The sequence below is a fragment of the Pleurotus ostreatus genome (genome assembly GCF_014466165.1).
Source record: "Pleurotus ostreatus strain PC9 chromosome Unknown scaffold_3, whole genome shotgun sequence".
NCBI lineage: Eukaryota > Fungi > Basidiomycota > Agaricomycetes > Agaricales > Pleurotaceae > Pleurotus > Pleurotus ostreatus.
Genome location: NW_023503158.1, coordinates 2,555,062 through 2,577,245, shown reverse-complemented (window position 1 = coordinate 2,577,245; position 22,184 = coordinate 2,555,062). Strand labels below are relative to the sequence as shown.

General features: G+C 50.2%; 8 protein-coding genes across 8 annotated transcripts; 4 read left to right on the top strand and 4 right to left on the bottom strand.

Moving 5' to 3' along the window:
- Positions 1-403: 403 nt before the first annotated feature.
- PC9H_005468 (uncharacterized protein) lies at positions 404-1,759 on the top strand (the record flags this gene model as incomplete). Its single annotated transcript, XM_036775037.1, has 1 exon — positions 404-1,759. One exon carries the CDS (start codon positions 404-406, stop codon positions 1,757-1,759), a length of 1,356 nt encoding a protein of 451 aa, XP_036633539.1.
- A 312-nt stretch (positions 1,760-2,071) lies between these two features.
- Positions 2,072-3,532, bottom strand: PC9H_005467 (uncharacterized protein; the record flags this gene model as incomplete). The annotated part of the gene is made up of 5 exons (XM_036775036.1): positions 2,072-2,413; positions 2,469-2,783; positions 2,838-3,042; positions 3,093-3,437; positions 3,489-3,532. The coding sequence occupies 5 exons, from the start codon at positions 3,530-3,532 to the stop codon at positions 2,072-2,074; spliced, it is 1,251 nt and encodes a 416-aa protein (XP_036633538.1).
- Positions 3,533-6,906: 3,374 nt separating this feature from the next.
- PC9H_005466 (uncharacterized protein) lies at positions 6,907-9,148 on the top strand (the record flags this gene model as incomplete). Its single annotated transcript, XM_036775035.1, has 4 exons — positions 6,907-7,221; positions 7,275-8,397; positions 8,447-8,679; positions 8,729-9,148. The coding sequence occupies 4 exons, from the start codon at positions 6,907-6,909 to the stop codon at positions 9,146-9,148; spliced, it is 2,091 nt and encodes a 696-aa protein (XP_036633537.1).
- Positions 9,149-9,460: 312 nt separating this feature from the next.
- NOP58 (Nucleolar protein 58) lies at positions 9,461-11,611 on the bottom strand (the record flags this gene model as incomplete). Its single annotated transcript, XM_036775034.1, has 9 exons — positions 9,461-9,598; positions 9,661-10,170; positions 10,223-10,264; positions 10,312-10,706; positions 10,762-10,843; positions 10,891-10,999; positions 11,054-11,219; positions 11,273-11,442; positions 11,493-11,611. 9 exons carry the CDS (start codon positions 11,609-11,611, stop codon positions 9,461-9,463), a joined length of 1,731 nt encoding a protein of 576 aa, XP_036633536.1.
- Positions 11,612-12,071: 460 nt separating this feature from the next.
- On the top strand, positions 12,072-14,984 carry PC9H_005464 (uncharacterized protein; the record flags this gene model as incomplete). The annotated part of the gene is made up of 13 exons (XM_036775033.1): positions 12,072-12,376; positions 12,428-12,513; positions 12,568-12,594; positions 12,644-12,685; positions 12,748-12,847; positions 12,900-13,053; positions 13,111-13,235; positions 13,294-13,387; positions 13,462-13,579; positions 13,638-13,663; positions 13,729-14,436; positions 14,802-14,861; positions 14,913-14,984. 13 exons carry the CDS (start codon positions 12,072-12,074, stop codon positions 14,982-14,984), a joined length of 1,917 nt encoding a protein of 638 aa, XP_036633535.1.
- Positions 14,985-15,018: 34 nt separating this feature from the next.
- On the top strand, positions 15,019-16,467 carry PC9H_005463 (uncharacterized protein; the record flags this gene model as incomplete). The annotated part of the gene is made up of 5 exons (XM_036775032.1): positions 15,019-15,121; positions 15,179-15,345; positions 15,408-15,744; positions 15,802-15,893; positions 15,952-16,467. The coding sequence occupies 5 exons, from the start codon at positions 15,019-15,021 to the stop codon at positions 16,465-16,467; spliced, it is 1,215 nt and encodes a 404-aa protein (XP_036633534.1).
- Positions 16,468-16,882: 415 nt separating this feature from the next.
- Positions 16,883-18,424, bottom strand: PC9H_005462 (uncharacterized protein; the record flags this gene model as incomplete). Its single annotated transcript, XM_036775031.1, has 5 exons — positions 16,883-17,769; positions 17,822-17,912; positions 17,971-18,054; positions 18,111-18,214; positions 18,271-18,424. 5 exons carry the CDS (start codon positions 18,422-18,424, stop codon positions 16,883-16,885), a joined length of 1,320 nt encoding a protein of 439 aa, XP_036633533.1.
- A 213-nt stretch (positions 18,425-18,637) lies between these two features.
- PC9H_005461 (uncharacterized protein) lies at positions 18,638-21,510 on the bottom strand (the record flags this gene model as incomplete). Its single annotated transcript, XM_036775030.1, has 10 exons — positions 18,638-19,069; positions 19,127-19,165; positions 19,218-19,657; positions 19,725-19,906; positions 19,957-20,013; positions 20,065-20,312; positions 20,370-20,462; positions 20,523-20,631; positions 20,681-20,849; positions 20,901-21,510. 10 exons carry the CDS (start codon positions 21,508-21,510, stop codon positions 18,638-18,640), a joined length of 2,379 nt encoding a protein of 792 aa, XP_036633532.1.
- Between the last annotated feature and the right edge of the window lie 674 nt (positions 21,511-22,184).

Sequence of the window (22,184 nt, the reverse complement as noted above, 5' to 3'; positions counted from 1 at the left end):
TCAAAGCAGTCGTTTGCACACGTGTTTTACCTTCATTTTGGCTCTTTAATGATGTTAAACCACGACGCTGAGCTTCCATTAGTGATGTATCCGCTCAAAAACAGCTTCCTGCCCTTGACTAACGCCTGACACATTCACAGTCCCTCATTTTGGGCGGCGTTGGCCTGTTAATAAGTCATGATCGAGTTTGAACTTCTGGTCGTATTTGCTGAACCTTAGGCTTTGTAGCTGTCTCGGATAGCAATGGAGGCCCTGTCAACATCAACATGTGGCACATATAAGATGGCTGCAGCTACCAAAGGCTTCTCATCTCCCTTTCCCTGGCAGAGGTGAGCACCAAACGCACAGGAGTCCATTTCACTACTAATTACTTGTCTAGAGGCTTGATTTCTTCACGTGGTCGATGGCTGGCCCCCGCAGAGATACCCCTTTCACAAGCGCAATCCTTGAGGTACCGAGGCTCCCCAGCCTTCCCACAGAGCTGTGGACGAGGATATTCACAGAATGTCAGCCAACGGACGACTATCCATCGCTTCATCGAACCATGCTCACAACTGCGATCATCCACGTGTCTAAACAATGGAGGGCCATGGCTCTGGGCTGTGGTGCGTTATGGGCGTCATTTGAAATAGCTGTCGAAGAATACCCTTGCGCCGGGCGGCACGAGGAGTTGCAGCAGCGACTATCACTTTGGCTCCAGAGATCGCGCAGCTACCCTCTTAGCATTGCTGTACGCTACACGCCAAAGACATTGTCTTTCCCGACAATCTCCGGGCAGCGTGGAGAACAGATCAAGGCCGTAGTCCGTCTGTTGGCGATGCTGTTAGAGCACAAACATCGCTTCCGATCCCTTCGTCTACGTTTACCAAGCCGAAGCCTTTCAGCACTACAGGCATTGCAGAATGGACCTCTCAACTTACTCGGATCATTGGATATTGAGACAGTAGGCACCGATGTGTCGCCGCCGCTCGACCTGGCATCTGTTAATGTCAACTGGACACGTTTCACGACGTTGCGGCTTGATGTATATCCCCGCATACCTGTCGACGACTGCTACCGTGTCCTATCAAAGGCGAATAACATGAAGTCTTGCGTTATGACAGTTGAAGGCTCACACACGCCTCGGGTAGAACCCTACGCGCCCATAACGCTCGCCGATCTACAAACCCTCCAACTTCGCTTGACGAACTCTTCGCTGGGCTTTTCTAGTCACTCCTTCTCCGAATTGCTCGACTCCCTCCATTTGCCCAGAATCACCAACTTAGACGTGGCCTGCTTGTTTGATTATGACAGCTACTCCGAGTCCAATTTCCTTCGGGAGCTTAAGTCTCTCCTCCTAAGGAGTTCCCAGTCGCTTAAGACACTCTCCTTGACGAACGCTCACTACAGCGACCAGGAACTTCTATCAATACTCCGCGAGACCCCCCGCATCAGTGACTTATCACTCAAATTCCCTCTACGGGCAGGCGAGGACCCCATATCCGAGGAATTCATCCGCGCTTTCATTTCGGCATCCAAGGGCCAGCCCTTCTGTCCCCACCTCGCGAATTTCCGTCTACAGTGTCACGGCGCACGATTCACGGAGGTATCACTCGTTAAGATGATCTCCTCAAGGGTCTCGCAAACCGGCGTGGTGGAGGCGCTCCGTTCTTTCGACTTATTCTCTGCAAGAGGAGCAACTACCTTGCTGACGACAGCGTCTGCGGCTTGGGTAGACAACGGGTTTCGACTGACGACAAGTTCGATGACCATTCTATGAACTATATCATTGCACATGCCTTTTGGCCTTGGGATATTTGGGCCATTCTTGGTACTACCTGTAACTATGATTACGATTTACGTATGAATACCATTTAGATATGATTCCTGTTCGTACAGTTACAATGGCCTATGGAAGATACAGTTACGATTGTTTGATATATTTTATTTAATGCAGTGTTCTTCGCCTGGTCTTCGGACCTGGGAAACATAAATAGATGATGGACATGCAGTGAAATGGTCTAAGCGCTGGCTAGCTAAATTATTGATGAGATACTGGTATTATATTACGTTGCGGGTATCATGTAGCGTACTACATATGCTCAGTGGCTTGCTCAAAGGAGAGCTCACCCTCAGCCTCGCGCAGAGACGTGTACAACGCCTCGCACTTTTTGACCAACTCGCCGGCTTCTTGCTCGTGTTCGTCCCATTCCAGCACTGGTGCGACACCAACCCGCTCGTGTCCCCACCAATCCGTTTCGGACCCGATTTTGATTGGCGTTGGGCCTTTGGGCATTGTATTCCCCTTCACTCCAGCTGTAGAGAAGGAGAGGGCGGTAGGCAAGAAAGCAAGAGCAACAAGGGATACATGGACTGCTGAGATTGCGGCCTTGTACGGGTGGATCGGGTGGTTGGGGGATCCCAGGAAACGCGCCTTGCAATCGTCGTATGTTTAGATGCCCTGAGTTGAACCGCGAGAAGTTACTCACAAGATAGAAGCTGATAACCTTCAGAAAGTCCGTTATTCCCGACGCCAAAGCGTGTGAGACGTTGGTATGGGTCACAGCGGGGTGTATGATCAGATGTCTAGGTGTGTTCGAGCCGTCCGATCCCTTCAGAACGCGTCGATCGAGGATGGTCGCAATGAGGTCCATTTGGTATTTGGATGCTTGATACGAATGCTGTGTCTTGAGCAATTGCCAATCCTCAGCTTCGTAGTAACCCGGGCGGCCCTCCAGCGATGACATCCACAATACACGAGGGCGTTCCGGAGACTTTTGTAGAGCGGGCTCCAGCTCGCGAAACTGAAAACAAGGAACATGGTCAAATGATCAAGGGGGACTATTTGATCGACTCACTAGGCAATAATGACCAAACACATTGCATTGCCAAACCCACCCAAGTCCATCTACGCTCCGCTCGCCCCAATTTTGCAGGTTATAATCCGGGTTGGTGACCGCATCAACAAGGTTGGTCAATACTCGGCGGATGGCAAGTGCCCAGTCAATACCGATGAAGCTTGCAAGCCCAGCGTTGCATATTATATGTGATATATACGGGTACCTGTTTGACTAAATTCAATCGTGTTGGGAAAGGGAGAGGGGGTCTCCTACTTTTGTCGCAGCTCTGCACCAAGTCGGAGAATAGTGCTCACAGAGGCCAGGTCCGAATAATGCAGATCAATGCGAACATTCTTTCGAAATCGCTTCGCGTACGCGATATCCTCCGGCGACTGCTGCACCTTGGCCAGGTGCTCGTCCAATAGTCGAAAGAGTTGTGCACGAGCAGCTTCCCCCCGCTTTACACTCCTGCAGGCCATGATTAACGTCAAACTCTCGCAAGGCTCTATACCATCCTCGACGTCTTTGTTTCCCAAGGCAGGCGCAGGCTTGGCATCACTAGGACACGGCTGGCAAAGCTGAATGAGCAGCCGGTGACATATACCGAAGCCTACACCTCTGTTTTCGTTAGTTAGATGATTGGGAAGGAGCAAAGTCTCAAATTCATACCCATTCGCGCCAGTGACCACTATAATGGGACTTCGCCGCGACATTTGCTCGTTGAGGATGGGTTGAGCTCGACATCGTACCATTGTCAAGAACGCGTGACAGTAGGACTCAAGACACGATCACGTGCAATTTATAGTGTCACGGTCACAGCCCGACATCGACTCGAGTCACGACTGCAACGCCCATTTAATATGGATCCGCGGGACGCGCGCCAGCGGTAGCTCGCTTCGAAGTGCTAGGGCAAACGTTCAGTGTAAATTCACATATATTCACAAGGTAATTAGAGTGTTTATGATCCGAGTTTCGAAGTATTTTCTCTTCTTGGTACGATGGCAGCTGCTACAAAGTTCCCGCTTCTGACAACGAGTGCAGCATGCATATACAGTCGCCAACAGAATTCAAGAATGAGGGCTTGGAAAGCAATCTGTGCACAGCTCACAAGCCTTGAGAAAAGCTGGTACATGTCTATTCAGACGACGCTGACGGTCTTGTCGAGCTGTTTCTCGTTTGATGCGTTGTTTGGAGCAATCATGGCACAAACCGCGGATTGAGTCCCAATAACTCGGCGTACAATGCCATACTGTAACGTAATTCACACAGACAACAGAGATACCTCCAGAGGCACGGGGCATGATGGGAGGGGGAAAGAAAGGTGTATTGGGGGGACATAGAGCATAAATTGAAGTACTTGCACATACCGCAAAACACGTCCACCAGACCGAATTCCCTTGATCAATCCCATTTTTTTGCACAAATCGTAAGCCAGAGGCTTCTACCACCCAAACGAACAGAGAACACAAAAGGAAAGACAGGGAAGTGTCCGAAAAAGCAGGAAAAAGAGACGGGCGAGCAGCCCAAGGTTTCGCATTTACTATTTGTTCGTATTTGTATGGGCATATCAACCCTTTTAGAGCCAAAATTGCGAGCTATGCTTGCAATCACCACCACCACCACCACCATTGTTGCCGTGGCCACAACGCAGGACGGTGCACATTAGGACTCTGGTGTGGTGGGTCTTATGCTCTACTGTAGCTGTTGTACTCTACTAATGCGCGTTGTAGAATTCCATCCATCATGGTGTCCATGGAATCATTGTCATCTTTTTTCAGCAATTCACCAACCATAGAGAGCGTGGACTCGAAAATGCGATCTTTTCAGCTTCAACTTTCTCAAATACACGACCAGATGCGCCAACTCGAAGAATACAGGAACACTCGGTTGCTCATAGTATCCAAACTTCCCCCTGAAGTCTTATCAATCATCCTTGAATTTCTGGCACTGGGCAGTGTTACATTATCATATCCCAGGAGATGGTACAGCAACATTCTTTTGGCAACGCAGGTCTGTCGTCTATGGTGTTAGGTTGCGCTTGATTCACCCCGCATCTGGAGCTACATATATAGCTCGGCTGTAAGGGCAACCTCAAGATGGCCGCACAGTGCAAGCCTAGCAGAGGGAGAATCTAGCAGAGGGAGAATCCAAAGTAATGAATAAGACTAACTACAATACATGAGAGAGCTGCTCACCTAGCAGAGGGAGAATCCAAAGAGAACAGGATAAGGATTCTCCATGCTAGGAAGCGAAGTATATACTGTAGTAGCGTGGGAGGAATGAAGGGTAACTGTACAGTACACCAGCCACAGGTCCGAATGAATATCACAAGGTACGAGGAAACATGTGATAATGAAGTGGAGGGTAAATGCACAGGAGTCGTGCCAGCGACTTGGGGAAGTAAGGGCAAAGGGTAATGAAGTGGGGAAAGAGGATAGAGGTAACCCGGACAAGCCCCAAAGAGTATAGACGAGTCCGAGCGAGTCCGAAGTGCGGGAAGACGCCGGAGTCACCGGACATGGCTCGGATGTGAAAGGAGTGGGGGGAAAGGAAGTGGAGAGGAGAGGGAGCAAAAAGGAACGAAGGGGAACGAAGGGAATGTAGGTAAGAGTCCATGGGATGAAGGAAAGGAGAGAAAATAGGAGTGTCCCCTTACAGTCAGATGAAACTAAAATCAACAGATTTGGGTCAGATGGTAGGAAATGGGTGTCGAAACAGAAAGGGGCACCTTTGCAGGACCGGGAGATTGAAGGAACTATCAAGCATGGGGGTGGAAATATTATGGTCTGGGGGGTGATGGGATGGAATGGGGTAGGGAGAATAGTTGAGGTTGAGGGGAGGATGGATGCCCAGCAATATGTGGACATTCTAGCTGATGGTCTCCTTCCCACCATTGAGGAGTGCGACATTCCTGCAGAGGATGTGATCTTTCAGCAGGATAACAACCCCAAGCACACCTCAAAATTGGCACAGAAGTGGTTTGAGGATCAAGGGATTGTGGTCATGGACTGGCCTGCCCAGTCTTCTGATATTAATCCCATTGAACACCTCTGGGAGCACATCAAACGCCAACTCAACACCTACAGTACACCATCTAGAGGAGTACATGAATTATGGGAGAGGGTTGCAGAGGTATGGGATGGGATTGATGTGGAGGTATGCCAGAACCTTATATCAAGCCTTCCCAGGAGGATTGAGGCCGTTATCAAGGCCAAAGGGGGGAATACCAAGTATTAGATAGTACACTCAAAAAACCCTTTCAATCCATCCCTTGATTAGAAATTATGTAGAATATTCTAGACTTATCCGATTGACTTGAATCAAGATATGTCACTTAGCTGAGAGGGGCACTACAAACACTACACTGACCCTGAGCTACCATTTTCAGTAGTTCTTCCGTTATTCAGTGTTTTGTGCAAAAGTGACCAACATAGAAAGGGTTTTTTGAGTCACTGTATACCACAGTGTGCAGGATAACATATTGTTGCTAACATTACATATCCAATATGTGGAGTAAATGTGCAATAATCCTTCAATATAGAGTCGTGTAATATGTGATAAATATTTACTCACAATGAGAGGTTTAAGTCAGTTGAGGATAGATATTACTGCCGTTGCTATCTCATACTCATTACATATTGGTCACACTCGAGATAACTGGGTATGACATGCTTAACTGAGATATTCTTCAGATAGCAATCAAAATAATACCGCAGATGATATCTGATCCTGCACCCAGTGTACCCTCTCGAAGCCTTTCGAAGTCCGCGGCAGCACGTGATCACTGGCAATATTGAACCACCCACAACAGCCCACAACGTAAATGGACGACTTTGGGTTTGGATGCTGTACTATACCCTCCGCAGGGTGGTAGATTCGAGTGAGTCACAGATTTGATTTCCAGAACACAACGTAGATTCTTTTTCTATCACATTATCGATGGCGCACTCTGATGTTCTTGAAACAACAGCGCCTGGTCATGAATTCGAATTCATTATCTTCAGCCTCGTTGAATTCATCGAAATCCAGCGAGGATGAGGATATAAAAAGGGTGCCCTCTTCACTCTCCTCAATAACAAGTAAAGAAATGACTGACAGTTCCCAGCGCAAGATCACAACCGGAAACGGTAGTTTTATCACCGTACAAACGATGACTGCAGATGCAGTTCGTGGCCTTCTTCGCAATCGGCTTCGGGAAGACGGCAAGATTACCAGCGTCCCACAAATGGTGGCTCAAAGACTTCGCCTCAGCTCTGTCAATGAAGCATTTGTTCACTCTTGTCGAGATGCCTGTGTTGTCGAGTGCGCCAAGAAACTTGACGAATTAGAGACGCTGGCAAGTAAAGCCGATCTAAAAAAAGGCATGGATAGACAACGAGACGAGAAGATGTATCCTGCCTTGGTATGTTTAGATCCAACCCAAAAGACATGTTTTTTACGCTTCAGTATGTGCAGAACAAGCTATTCGAGTTCATAGCCACCTATCGTCACGACTCGCAAGATAGCTCTAGCAGAGGGACGTTTCGTTGCTCGGCAAAGGCAGGCATCAAGGGCGAAGAGCATACCGCAGGCTTTCCTCTAACTTACCCCGATGGCGCGGCTCTTACAAGGGGCTGCACTCCTGACTCATTCTACTGGCGCGACGTACGCGCGTTTGTGGAGTGTAAAGCGAGCACACTTCAAGGGGAACCTAGCAGAACAACGACGGTGCCTGAAACAGTGGTCCAAGGCGCCGATTATGCGCGTCTTCATTTGTCTGCCGATCCTTTCCGCGTGTTCTCGGTGGGACTGCTGATCTACGGCTTTCGCTTCATGGTTGCCATATTCGATCAAGACGGCGTCTGCCTTTCAGATCCCTACCACCTTCGCAATGACCTGGATGTCTTCATTCGAGTTGTATACCAACTAGGTCATGGCCTATCAGATGTCGAGCTGGGTCGTGATCCGACCGTTGAACAATTGCATTTGCCAGAGGACTCCCAGCTTCGCAAGACCCTCGACGAGCTGTCGGAGAAACAAGGCATGCCAACCGCTTCAAAAAAATTCCCGTCGTACAAGATTACACTCAAGACTAATGATACTTACTTGATGGACGGTGCTACGAAACTTCAGGAGACTGACGCAACCACATGGGTGACGATAGGCCCACCGATATGGAGTTCACTATCGTACTTGGGACGAGGTACCACAGTGTGGCGAGTGGTAGCCATGGATGGCAACGATATTCCTCGTCCATGGGAGGTCCTCATCCTCAAGAATGCGTGGCGACGCAGTCACCGTGACTCCGAATCCAACATCTATGTGACTTTGGGGCGTGCGATGGCAGCTGATCCGCTTCGTACCCATCGTAAAGGAATTGCTGAGTTCAGGGTTGGAGCGGATGTCACCTTTCCAGGACGCGGTGAAGCTATCAGCGTCAACAACCTACGCTACCTCTTCCTAGGCGGTTCAATCATCCCTCCGCCTGCGCCGCAGACACCTATTCTACACCGACTCGTACTTGCGACGCAGGGTCGAGCTTTATGGTATTGCGAGAACCTGAAGGAACTTCTTCGGGGTATGGGAGCGGCACTACAAGGTGTGTCGCACCTTGGCTCAACTAAGTATCGAGGACGCTCATTTTGTAGGCCACAAATTCTTGGTTTCGAAGGGCATTCTACATCGCGATATCAGCGCGGGTAACATTATGCTATCGTCGTTGGACAACCCACCCAATGGAATGGAAGGGTTTTTGATGGACCTAGAGTACGCCAGGCTCAGTACAATTACGGAAATCCACTCGATGAAGATTGCGCCAGACGCCACCACAAGCGCGACACACACTGTTTTCAAAGACGCAAAGCGTGGTGCTGAAATGACTGTGAGTTCGCTTCCTTCGTGTGATACTGAGAATGACATTCTTTCCGCAGGGCACCCTTCAGTTTATGGCGGCTGAACTCTTAGAGACGTTAGGGAAGGGGAAAGTAGTTCGTCATGAAGTCCACCACGACCTGGAATCATTTGTATGGGTCCTGGCATACGCCGTCAGCCGACACCTACAACGTCAGTCGGGCCTCACTGAAGCAGTGAAGGCAGAATTAAGGGAGCACTTTGTGCGATCCTATGGGCGTTTCCTTTTCACGGACATAAGCGATGCTCGTCTCAGCCTCCGACCACTTAGGCCGCCGCCTGTCTACGAAGAGATGCTGCCTCAAGGAATGAACGACTTATATGTAGGTCTTCAGACCGCACTGATCGCACAGTTCGCCTATATCTATGGACGGGAGCCCAAGCCTTTGACGCATGACATGCTCCTCGAGCTTTTCGATACCGCATATCACTCTTTCTAAATCAAAATTGACGGAGAAGGGATCTGGAAATATAGATGCCTCCTGCGTTACGCACCACGTACGTCGTACACATGCGTTGCTTCAGAATGTCTAGAATAAAGATTTGAACTGTCAGCCTGCTTTGGGCTAAAGTCAGGCAAACTGCCTTGTAGAACTACATGGTTGGGTTCCCCCGGTGCCAGTTGCTGCTCTGGACGTCACTACTACTAGTAACAATATACGGGTTCGTATATACATTAAGATTGAGAGATACAGATATCTATGCCCATAAATCGAGAGCTTAGATAGTCGACATGATATGGAGGCCGGTTTCTATGCCTCCGACTTCTTTTTCTTTTTCTTGGGAGAGTCAGTACCTGCCAGGGCTTCAGCCTTCATCTTTTCCTTCGCCTCTTTGGCCTCCTTCTTGGCCTTCTTCCTTGCCTTCCGCTCAGCCTCTGTTTCCTCCTCCTATTGTACACGTACATTAGCGACACACCATAACACAACCACGTCAAGTTTGGAGAATATACCTTCACTTCTTCCAGCTCTGCGGGACCAGGCTCACTTTCTCTCCGTTTCCGCTTCTTCTCCTTCGCAGCCTTCGAGTCTTCCCCATCGACGTCCATATCATCGTCCTCAGGTTCAACAGATTCGCTCTCGGCCTTCACCTTCTCCTCCCGCTTCTTCGCCCGCCTCAGCTCCTTCGCCTTCCTCTTCTCCTCCTTCACATCCAGCGCCGCCTTCACGGCCGCCTCCATCGGGTCGCGCTGCGTCGACACAAGGTCCACAGCATCCGCCGCGCTATTATACGTCTTCGTCTCCCCCTTCATTTCGAATCGCGGCTGCTTCTTCCCCCCATCGCCGAACCTCCGCACCCCAGCAAGATCATTCCCATGCTCGAGGCTCCGCAGCCGTGATTCGAGCTTCGCGCGGTTTTCGAGGCCTATTGAGGGCGCCGACGGTTCTGATTTACCGTTATCGTCTGTTAGTGCGTCTACGCGAATTGAAAGGGCGGCCTTCGTGGCAACCATACGGGCCATCTATTTATTGGTTATTGATCGTCAGCTTCAGGAAATACGCAGTTAGACTCACTTTGCCTTTTAGTTTTGGTGGAGCCTGACCAACAAGCGAAGCCTGCAACGATGTTTAGACAACAGGTAACATTGGAGGGTTTCTCTTACATGGTATATCAGACCGTATTTTGGGGTATCGTGTTTCGTTTTCAGGGCCCGGAATAGCGCCTTCTCGGCACCGAGGATCTGGACTGTACTTGCAGGCTGTTTAGCCAGACTCAACAAACTACCAGCATGGCTTATTAGCCGTGCGCCGACCAAGTCACCGACCAATGCAGTGAGATTAGGGGCGATGGCGTTCATACGATTGCGAAGGTATTCGGCGAGCTGCGTGCGGTAGGCGGATATCGAAATGACCTGGTCACATAGCGCGAAGATGTTGGCGATGTCGGAGTCGGAGATCTCAGTGCCCATCGATATTTCGGCCGCTGCTTTTAGGACGGCTTCGAGGTCCTCGGGGAGCAGGGTTTCAAAGTTCGTCGATGATGCGTTCGTGCGGAAGCCTAAAATCAATCTTGAGTAACTGGCACATATTGAGACGCGATGCTTTTGGTTTACCCATATGACGAACGACTTTTGCGTACGCTAGGTTGTCCGAGATGATCTTGGCCATTTCGGGGAAATGCCAGCCGTACCATTCCTGTCAGGCATGAGCACAAGTTCTTCGCAGTCAACTAAGTAACATACCTTGACACGCATGGAATATATGTTAATCTCCTTGTCCAGATCGTCTAGGAGTGCGATCGCTTGCACAATCATCGTGTCGACCTTGTCCGGGGAGAATTTGAGTTTGAATCTGTAAACAATTGTTGAGAACTCGCGCTACAGAAAAAATCTAGCATCGGCTCACCTCGACAGTGAATGACTCAAACCAAGGCTCATCGTCGCGAGATCCTTCGGGTCGAGTCCATCGAGCAGTGCTGCAATCTGACTTCGTATACCTCGCCATAAGTCTGTGGTAGAGTTTTCTGTCAGGGCTTGCACGTCGATGCTTAGTTTTTTTGATATTGAGTGGGCTGTAGATCCAAGCCATGAGTTTAAGTATTGTAACGCGGCCAAAGATACATACCTAGATGCTGATCCACAACGACCAAAGACTCTTTGCCCTTCCCCTTCCCGACTACTTCGTCTGTGAGGAACTGCTTCAGTCCCTTACCGAGCTTCCCCTTCTGCAAGGCGGTGATATCTTCAACAGCAGTCGCCGTCGACGTAAACCGATGTAAAGCCTTCAATTTGAGCCTGATTTATGGTCAAATACTTGGATTCGTGCGATCTGTACATCAACTCACAATTTACTTGCTTTTTCCGGGCTATCGAATTCTTTCCACAGATCCTCGCTCTCTAATTTTGAAGAGTCGGCCACTTTGAATAGGCAGTAGCCCATCGCGGTTTCGTATAAAACCAGCATTGTGAGGAGCCCCAACAACGATACGACCTGGGCGAAGGAAATGAAATGTGTGATGATGATCGAATTTTTTGAGGACTAAGTTCAGGAACCTACTGACCGTGGGAATAGTATGTTGTATAGAGTACTAGCCGTTGACCCGTGCTTTGCACGCAGTGAAGGCACCTCATCGCCCGGCCTGCGGCCGGGCTCATTCGGTGCCCATTTTGGACGCAACCAATCAGATGGCTAGGTCCTTCGGCCCGTGAGAAAGTGCGCAGATGATTTCTATTGTAGATCAAGCCCGAGATGACCGGTTTGTCTTTGTCTTTATCCCGTGGGAAAAAAGGCCGTCTTTTATAATATAGATATAGATTGCCAACATATGCAGGCGTGACTCTCGTGGAGATATCGTGAGGAGGATGAGAACCAAACGCGAACTTCAAATCTCACGAAACGACGTTGGTCTTATCTTCAGAGTACTATGCGATTCTTGAGGAACAACTTTCTGTACTCTGCCTTACTCGCCGCGGCACTTCTCAGCACTGCTCGCGAATTCATAGTCCAAGATGAAGGCGGCTTCGCACAAGTTTGTGACAGCGACGATCTGCTGTTCAGCGCGCAAAGTGCAGAAATCGGGCGATACAGTACTTCTACGTTGTCTGGGGGCGAAAACCTCCACCTGAACCACATTTCTTCGACGAACGACTTCGTGACTGTGTCGAGTGCCCGTTTCCCGAATCACAGCGTCCGTATCAAGAAGACTGACTTCTGCGATCCCACCGTAAAGTGCGTATTTTATATTGATGCCCGGAAATGATTGACGTAGTCGGCGAACAGTGTATATACAGGATACTTGGATGTTGATGCCGGAGCCAAGCATATGTTCTTCTATTTCTTCGAAAGTAGGAGGAACCCAGCCGAAGGTACGTGACTATAACACCCGCTACCGCCTCAGCTTCATCTCTATGCTAACGCAGACGATGTTATGATGTGGATCAACGGAGGTAACAGCGCAGAAACTCCGTGCCATTGGCATAGCTCACTAGATGCTAGGTCCTGGGTGTTCGTCTGCGATGGGGCTCCTCATGGAACTAGGTAAGGATCATGAATCACCTTTGAACTTCAGCAGCCCAGATATTGATCCCCTCGTTCATTAGGACCATGTAGCATTGACATGGAGGATCACTCCCCGAACGGCACGATCTACAACCCGTACTCTTGGAACGAAGTTGCCAACATCTTCTTCCTCGACCAGCCGTTAGTAAGGATTACAAGTATACTGGAACGTGCAACTGATGCCGTATCGTAGAGTCGGTGTAGGTTTTTCCTACGCAGACTTTGGAGAAACCGTCGAGACAACCGAGGAAGCCGCGAAGAATGTCCACGCCTTTATATCTATCTTCTTTGAAACATTCAAACAATTCCAAGGCCGACCGCTTCATCTCTCGGGAGAAAGTTACGGGGTAAAGATAGACTGTCTCGAGGTGACCTGACGATAGACTCATTGCAGTTATATATAGGGTCGGTATCTCCCCGTCTTCGCCAGCGAGATACATGATCAAAACGCGATTGCGGTCAAGGAGGGGCGTTCCACCATCAACCTTCAAAGTGTGATCATTGGGAACGGGATCACGGATATATCAACGTCCGTTTGGCTTGGTTACGAAAATATTCATCCTCGTCTGACAGATTCCACACTGTAGCCTATACGCCGGCCGATTCGAGATCGAATGTGGTGTGTCCGCATTGGAGACGCCATTCCAATCTATCAATGCCTGCGTACGGATGAAGATGGCAGTAAGTGTCTCGGCCCTTGCTCCTCTGCTCCTTCTGGATCATTGAATATCGATGCCCCATCATCGGTCTTTCAGCTCCCCAGGTGCCAACAAATGATGCAAGCTAATTGCATTGATAGCTTCGACAGTATAGACTGCCAAGCCACCGTCAATTTTTGTGATAATGAACTATCAGCCAATATGTGGGCAAGCGGTGCGTATATTAATAACATTTCTCACCATCGAATCACCCATTATTTTTACCTCCACAGGCCGAAATGTCTATGATATCTCCAAGGCAAGTTAACAATATCATCAAACGAAACACTGATCGATGTAAAACCAAAAATACTTTTGATGCAGCCATGCGTGGGTGACCTCTGCTATTTGGAGAATACAGCCATCATGGACTACATGAACCTCAATACGACGCGCAAACTCCTTGGAGCTGAGACTCCGGGGGAATTTTCGTCATGTTCATCAGCCGTCAGCGCTGGCTTCGCTGCACACATGGACAAATGGCGTTCACCCACCCAAGTCTACGTCGCCCAATTGTTGGAAAGGGGCATACGGGTGCTCATCTACGCAGGGACCTATGACTGGCAGTGCAACTGGGTAGCCAATAAGCTCTGGCTGGAAAAATTAGAGTGGAGTGGCAAACGCGACTACAACCTCGCGCAATTCTCCGACTGGACCGTCGATGGCAACAAGGTAGGGGAACTCAAGCACGCTGGGCTACTGAGTTTCGCTACTATCAGAGGCGCAGGACATATGATGAGTCTACGCGATTTTGATGGCATTGCGCAAGAGCCTGATGGGATCCGTTCTTTCGTTTTTAGGTCCCTCATGATAAGCCGAAAGAGGCACTCGCTATGTTGGAGAGGTGGTTGGCCAATCAGCTACTGTGATCTGATGGAGGATGTGCTTGATCAAATTTCGCGGCAGGAAAATATGGAACACAGGCATCACGATAGGTCCCAGTTCACGACCGTTGCTGAATTTATTTCCTACCCAAGCGTAGGCGTGCTCGGTTACCGTACTTCTATGAAAGTCGACCACGGAGTAAGAAAGGTGAAGGTTGAAAGCTTCCGAAACAGAGCCAACCCAAGCAATGGTACAGACATGTGTGGTCCCTCGATACAGAAATTGGCATCACAGCATCTTTTCGTCTCAAACACGAGTGACTGGGGCGGAAAAAGGAATCCAAAGTCATGAGAAAGGATGCCGGGGAGAGGACCTTGGTAAGCTGAAATTCGGATGCCGTTGACCTTCGAGTACTACACTACGTGATTCTGTTGGAATGATATGACTGGCGAGGAGATGCAACTTCAAAACCTCAGCTTCCTGTAGTCGTCAAGGCGATGACCAGCATTTCCGGGCTGACCGACAGGGCCCACTGTCCTGGTTTTCCCCACGCACCAGTATCATTCAAATAGCCCGGGTGGACACCATCACTGTACCTCCCTTTCAAGCCCTTTCCTCTCCCTTTTCCCTCTGTGAGTACCGAATTTCAGGTTCGGGTTCCTTTTCTGACGTTCCCTCTGCAGTCGTTCTTCTTTGGGTCGCCCGGCAGCACCCCCATTCCTTGCGATCTGCACTTGATTCTTCACACTCTTTGAAGCAGGCTTTTATTTCAGTTAACTAGTAGATATCATGCGTTACTCCTCCTCCATCGTTGCATTGGCTGCTTCAGCCCTGGTTTCTGCGGCCCCAGCCCGCTTCGCGAAACGTGCAGATGCGGACATCTTGGTTTTCAGTGAGTTATTCTAAACTCAACCCGTGAGGGGATTGGCGAGCTAATGTGAACTTGTAGAATTCGCCGACGTCCTTGAACAGCTTGAATCGCAATTCTACTCTCAAGCCCTTGCTAAGTTCCAGGATTCAGACTTCACGTCCGCCGGGTTTGCTTCGAGCCAAGTCCCGATCGAACAATTCAAGAAGATCCAAGCTGATGAGGCCACCCACTCGGTTGTGTTACAGGTGCGCCAGGTCGATTACGGGCTATATATTGAATGATCCACTAACATGTATAATGCTTTCAGAGTGCTCTCAGAGGATTTGGAGCGGAGCCAGTGACCAGTTGCACGTTCGACTTCTCGTCTGTCCTCACAGATGTTGCTACCATGGCCGCAACTGCTCGTGTTGTTGAGAACGTCGGCGTCAGCGCATACCTTGGTGGTGCTACTCTCCTCACCGACCCCGTTCTTTTGACCGCTGCCGGTTCTATCTTGACCGTTGAGGCTCGCCACCAGACCATCTTGAACGTTTTGTCAGGTAGCGGCACAGCTATCCCTTCGGCGTTCGACATCCCCATGACTCCTAGTGAGATCTTGGCCATTGCCGGACCTTTCATTTCGGGATGTGACCTTGGTATTCCTGGTATGTCTTCACTGCTTCTCATACGAAACACTGGTATTGATTCGACCGTTATCTTAGCTAACGCAGGCCTTTCGATCACCAACACCGGTACCGCAGCTCCCGGAACTCTGTTGACATTCTCTTCTTCAGCGATCAACGGCTCTACTGATGTGCGAACCTCTCATAATATGTCCCTTGACCGTCAACTGACATTCGGCTTCACATTAGGGTCTCTTCTGCCAAATGATGATTGGTGGAGCGGAGTCCTCCATTTCGCTTCCTCTCAGCCAATGTGTTGTTCCACCAGGCATTAACGGTCCTGTTGCCATCTGGGTCACTTCGGACGGACAACCCCTCCTCAACAATGTTCGCGACCGTGCAACAACCCAACTCGTCGCAGGCCCCACCTACGCTTTCATCGACACGGAGCCCCAATTGATTGGCCAAATGTTCCGCGGCTCCAGCGGAAGCGCAGGCTCACCCGTTGTGTCGGCCCAGTCAACCTCTACGCAAACCATCTCCCCCGAAGCTGCCTCATCCATCATCGCCGGAGCATCTTCCACCGCAGCTGCGTCAGCGAGCGACTCTGCTGCCACTGCGGCTGCGACTGACTCTGCTGCCGCCGCCCCATCTGCTGCGAATGCCGCTGCTGCTGCCGCGCCCGCCGCCTCGAGTGGACCTAACACAGCTACCGGCCCATCTGGCGATGGATCCATCACCGTCAACGGCTGGACGAACATCTAATTGATTTAGATTTCCCTTCTCGCCCAGCTCCTTCTCCTGGTTTCCATGCAATTACGATGGGGAAGTAGGTGTTTCTGTGTCTTACGGACAATTTCGGACAATAGATCATGCATTTCTAAAGGCGCTAACGCATTTGATACCTTGTTACTTGTTACTGTTATTCTGGCCGCATGCACTTCGCAAGTGAAGTTGTTAATCCTACTTTTCTTGTATTATTTTATCGGGCTTTGAAAGGGTACATACATAATTCCACCCGAATCCAAGGCAGTGGAACCACATCTTCGTCGTTGACAATCACTTGTCTATCAGTGTCCGAAACCGATCAATTGGTTGCCCTCTTCCCAGCATGGAACCCTCCAATCACATTATGGTATATCATACAATGTCTCCAGTAAGTTATAAGTAACACACACTGCTAATCATCATCGCTGTCGTCGCTAGATGTGTAATCATCGGCATCATCATCTTGCAGATACCCTGGGTATACAGCGCTGCCATTGGCTTCAGCAAATTGCTGAAGAGACATGGGCGCTCCCGTTGCCCGTTGCGGTTCAGGTTCTGGCGACATTTCATCGTCAGACGCTCCTCCGAGCTCTGCGTCCATCTGAGCTTGAAGGTCGTTCAAGTCAATATCTACCCCTTCAGTCTCCTCGGGGGCTTCTATTGGTTGAAGGGGAGAAACCGCAGGTACCTCGTCCCATTCTTCATCTTCTGAATCGGCTGCTGGTGGGATCGGAGGGTCGAATGACACCGCAGGAGGCGGTACAAATAATGATGAACTGTTGCTTCCCGGAAATGCAAGCCCTTCCGACGGAGCAGATGTTTGAGGTTTATGTTTCACGGGAACGGAAGGAAGGCCGAACTCGAATACTTCTTCTTCAACATCTAGATGTGTTGTGGATGACTGAGGAGGCGGCGCTTTACTCTGAGGAACTTGTTTGGCTTTCGGTTGCGGCCTAGGTTTGATTGTAGGCGTTGGTATGGGTGCGGGTGTTGGAATGGGTGGTGCAGGTGTGGGTGCAGGTGGGGCGGCTTCCTTCCGCATTTTCCCATTTGCTTTTGAGGTCTTTGGAGGCGCGCGTTTCGAAGGCGCTGGTGCTGTAGACCGCGGGGGTGGGATGAGTACTTTTGGTTCTTCTTGGGGCTTTGGAGGTAGAATCGTTGGCAGTATTTCCTCCAGCTGTTCGTCGAGTTCACCGTCAGCGTCCTTGTCCTGGAGTATATCTTCTAGCTGGGCCTCGAGGTCTAAGTCATCAGAGGAGGGCTTTGGGGTAGAATAAGGGACTGGTGTCCGCGGCATTGCTTCATGACCATCAGCATTATTTTCAATATAAAGTGCAGCGACACCACGTACGGGAAGCGGACGGTCGTGGTCGACTGCTTGAAGCCGTCTTCTTGTCATACTTCAACGCGACGAACGATTCAACTCTTTCTAGCGTAAATGTCTGCAGATAAGACGTAGGATGATGAGACGGACGATGCACCAGCATGATCTGCACTTACCCCGGTCTCCTCGTCGTATATAAGAACGCAGTCGAGCTCCTTCGCTGGTTCCTCAGGTCCCTTGAAGATGAAGCTTTCCCCTTCCTATACAGATTCAAATGAGCACGGTGACTTCGCCTCCTAACGAGAAATCATCGAACTTGGGTACTGGGATGTTCTACCATTACGCTGGTGCTTTCCTTGCCCGCCGTCATTTCCGCTGTACCAGGCTTCATATTATCTACAGAAGGAGGCTTGAAAGTATCTGTGCAACCATTTCGTCAGACCTCTTCTCAGGACATCCGCCTGGATTGAACTCACATCGAAACGAGTAGAAGTCGCGACTGGGCAGGTTCGACCGCTTGGTTGGCGCGGCCCCACCCTTGCGCGCCTTCAGCGCGCGCCCCAACGATGAGCCAATGTCGACTCTGTGCCGTCCCGTCGTGGGCATACGGGAATTGTTTGCGCTCGCCATGGTGGTATGAAAGAAAGAGGCGATCGGTTACCAGAGGACCAAGGGCCACAGGAGTTATGACGGAAATTGGCAATCCGCCACAATTCGATCACCCGCTATTGTTTGCTTCCGTGCCACTCTGATAAACACAAGGAAATGTCTCAAATTCCCAATAATAATAATATTCTGCAACAAAGCCCGTCAATTGTCCCGGCGAGATGAAACCTAAACTACCTAAACTACATATCTGAACCGAATGTCGCCTAATCTCTGTTCGATTTCACGCAGTTCCATGTTTTTCTCCAGCCCGGCGCGTTGGATATCGGCCGCGATTTCTCCGCCTTGGAAGGCCGCCAGCCACGAGTATACATGGAATCCTCGTCGTGGTACCCCCAATGGTAGTTTCGGGACGAACAACCCAGCGATGAGACCGATCGCCATCACAATAACCACGAAGCCAACCATCAGAGGCCAGTCGATGTGGGCACTGGAGAGGACCAGATCTTCAAACGAGCGGCCGACGATATCCCCCGTGCCGGCGAAATATGACAGGACGTTTGACGCATCTGCGAGAGCTCGTGCTTGACCGAAGAGGTCGGCGGAGAGTTCAGTATAGCCCCGACTCGGGCGGCCTCCTTCGATGCTGCTCTGGGAGAAAGATACCACCTGCAAGAGATAATCTTGAATTAGAACTAGGCACTATTAGCGGAGAAAAGAATCTACCGTGGGTGATGGCACGTAGAACGAGTCGCGTCCATTGTCCTGCAGAGATGCATAAGTCTAACGCACAAAGACCAGCCAATGTCCATTGTACCTTGATAATTTGATTCACCGAATTACCATGCGCGACTTCGTATATGGAACCCATGCGAGTTGAGTTCAGCTGACGGACCATGTTCTTGATCTTGTCCCCCTTTCTCGTCTCCTTGTCCATATTGTCAATGACTTGGTTGGTCTTGCTGACGATCTTCATTGAGCTGGGGGACCCATAGGTTGAGTTGTACGTTTCAACAACCCAAGGCTCGTATAACTCTAGACACATGGCACCATCGAATCCGATTTTCGTCTCCGCCCCAGTCGCATCAGGTATCCCAGGACCTTGACTGTAATAAAGAAACTTTCCTTCGGGCGTGTAGCTCGTATTCAGCCTGACGAGAACGGCCTCGAGGGTCACAAACCCAGTACCATCCGCACCCATGCCAAAGAGTGGTTGGCTCTTCATGCTGTGCCCGACACCATTATTGTAGAAAGCGGCTGTAGTAGGCATGTTACATATTGATCAGCATTCCCCTTCGTGCGCCAATCACTATAGAGTGCTCACCTCCAAGAGCAGCCTCGTCGAGGTTTACACCAGTAACATTGTCACCTGGGGCCAAATTCCTCGTCAAGTTGATGGGCTTCTCGAAGAGGTCGGGAAGAGGCATTTGAAAAGATGAAAACAGCTCCCGAAGGGTTTCGCGAGGGGTGAAGAGGTAGGACAGATTCAGTGCAGAACGCTCTACTCTGTGGTCAAGCGTTAGGAAGTCACTTAAAGTATAACATAGGCTACGAACATATTGGATGGGTCGGTAGCCTTGAGACAGTGAATACGGATGCCCCATCTCGGGTACCTATTGACGCATGGTAAAGCAGTCCAAGCCGACAGAGTATATTCAACAAACCTTATGAGGGCCCCGGAATCGACCGTTGTAGCAGCCGCACGTTGCATTTCTTCAGTAGAATTTGCCACCGCGACCAAAGGCAGCGATATATTGCTGTCTAAGCGTCCGAAGCCGCTTCCGTTAGGCAGGAACTGCGCGCGTATGCTCTCCGAAAAATAGACCGTGTCACCCTCCCACGGAAACGATACCGTGGAAGGCATCCCTCCATGTTCAGAAAACGGGGAGATCGTCCAGGTGATGGAATAATCCTGCGTGAAATAGACTGCGGTCCATGACCAGCCTTCATCAAGTGGACGAGAACGTACATTGAATTCCGCCTGCAACACATCTGCGCGTGCCAAATCTGCATCGGACAGATCCCCCTTGACCGGAACTTCTCGATAATTGATGTATTGATGCTTTGGAGCATAAAAATAAGCACGGTCGTGGTCACACGAGGCTGATCACTGATCACGTACAGAAACGGAAGTGGAGATCCCAACGATTCTGCCAAGTACGAAGGACAGACTAGCAGCCGCGAGGACGAGGAAGAGGAAGTAGACAATGTACAGAGACCAGAATCGCGAACTAGTCGACAGTGAGCGGGCGACGAAGAACCGAAAGGTAGGAAGCGTACTCGTATCCTGAGCGCTGTCTTCGAGAAGTACCACTATATGACCACCTAGTACGCAGGACACGGAACGCAGTCAACGCACTCGCTGAGTCTTCCGATGTAGCTGCGAGATCCCGTAGCCGCACACCAGGCTGATTCAAATCGCGACTTTGATGGATAAGCGTTGCCCAAGCTGATAGCTGACACTCAGCACCGTAAAACGAGATCAAACAGTAAAACGCACATGCAGCTTCCAACAACGCCCTCCCAAGATTGAGCAAGCTAAGCCCTAGCGACACCCCTACCAAACCACACCCAAAACCAACCACCAAACGCGTCCAGAACAGGGTCCTGTCGCGAGCGAGGAGTACGAAAATCATCATGACCGGATACGCAAGTAAGCATAGAACGACATGGATGATGATGATCTTCCAATTCGGCGCTTCGAAAGAGGAGGAAAATGGGTGTTTTCTGGTGTGTCGATAATTTGGTCGGTTGGGAAAATATGAATCGGAAGGGGTATTGAGAAACGAGGTGTCCGTCAACGCAGAAGAAGGTGGCTTGAGTTTGTCGTCAATTGGTGCGTCATAGTGGGAATCTCGCAAGGGTATATACTGAGGTCGGTTGCCAGGATTTTGGCGGAATGGGCGAGGTCCTCCCGGAGCGGGTATCGAAGTCGTTTGGCGTCGTTGATTCAGTAATGGAACACTCGCGGGATGGGCCCCTTCGGTCGCCAGCGGAGAATACGGGTCGAAGGCCTCAGCCTGCGGCCATCCACGCGGACTGGGGATGGCAGGACTAACAGGAGCATAGAAGATGGTGTTGCTCGTCGGCCTGGGCGAGTAGGGGGGCATCCAGGCGATTGGGGGAAGTCACAGAGATGTCGGAAGCGGAAGAAGGGGCTAAACAGCGCTAATAAACCTGGTTGCACAGCGGAAGCAACATGAGCAAGCAACATGGAACATTGCCAGCGCTACTTTATCTATAGTTTGCTGATGGGGGATCGCCCTAGGGCATTCTCCTGTCTGCCCCTGCACGACTTGGCCAATCTAGATCATTTCCGTTACCCCTGAAGCCTGATTGGTTGAGTCACCGCATCGGTGAACACTTACTAGGCAGGCACATTTTGAAGTACCACCTTCTCCTTTGATTTTGTTTGAATGCGCGTATGCCTTGGAATGCTGCATTTTGCAGAGTCCCCGACAATGGAACATCAAGCGAGCAAGAAGGTTTGTGTCATCGCTAAGAGAACGTAACATCTTACAGTGATTAACGCCCATGTTTGATGGAACCTATTCCGCCGTTCTCGTTACTGGGTGCAAGGGGAATCCTTCTGGGGGAAAATACGTCAATGCCATATATAGTTGTTCATATCTTCACTCGCCGTCTTTGGGGGCATGAGGCCATTACCTTCTGCGAATGCATTATCCAGCAAAGGGACAGCGGAATTCAGGAACATGAGCGCGCCGCCCAAGAACATCCGCGCTGCATAAGTGACAACGCTCGATGACATCCGCAACGCCAAGGA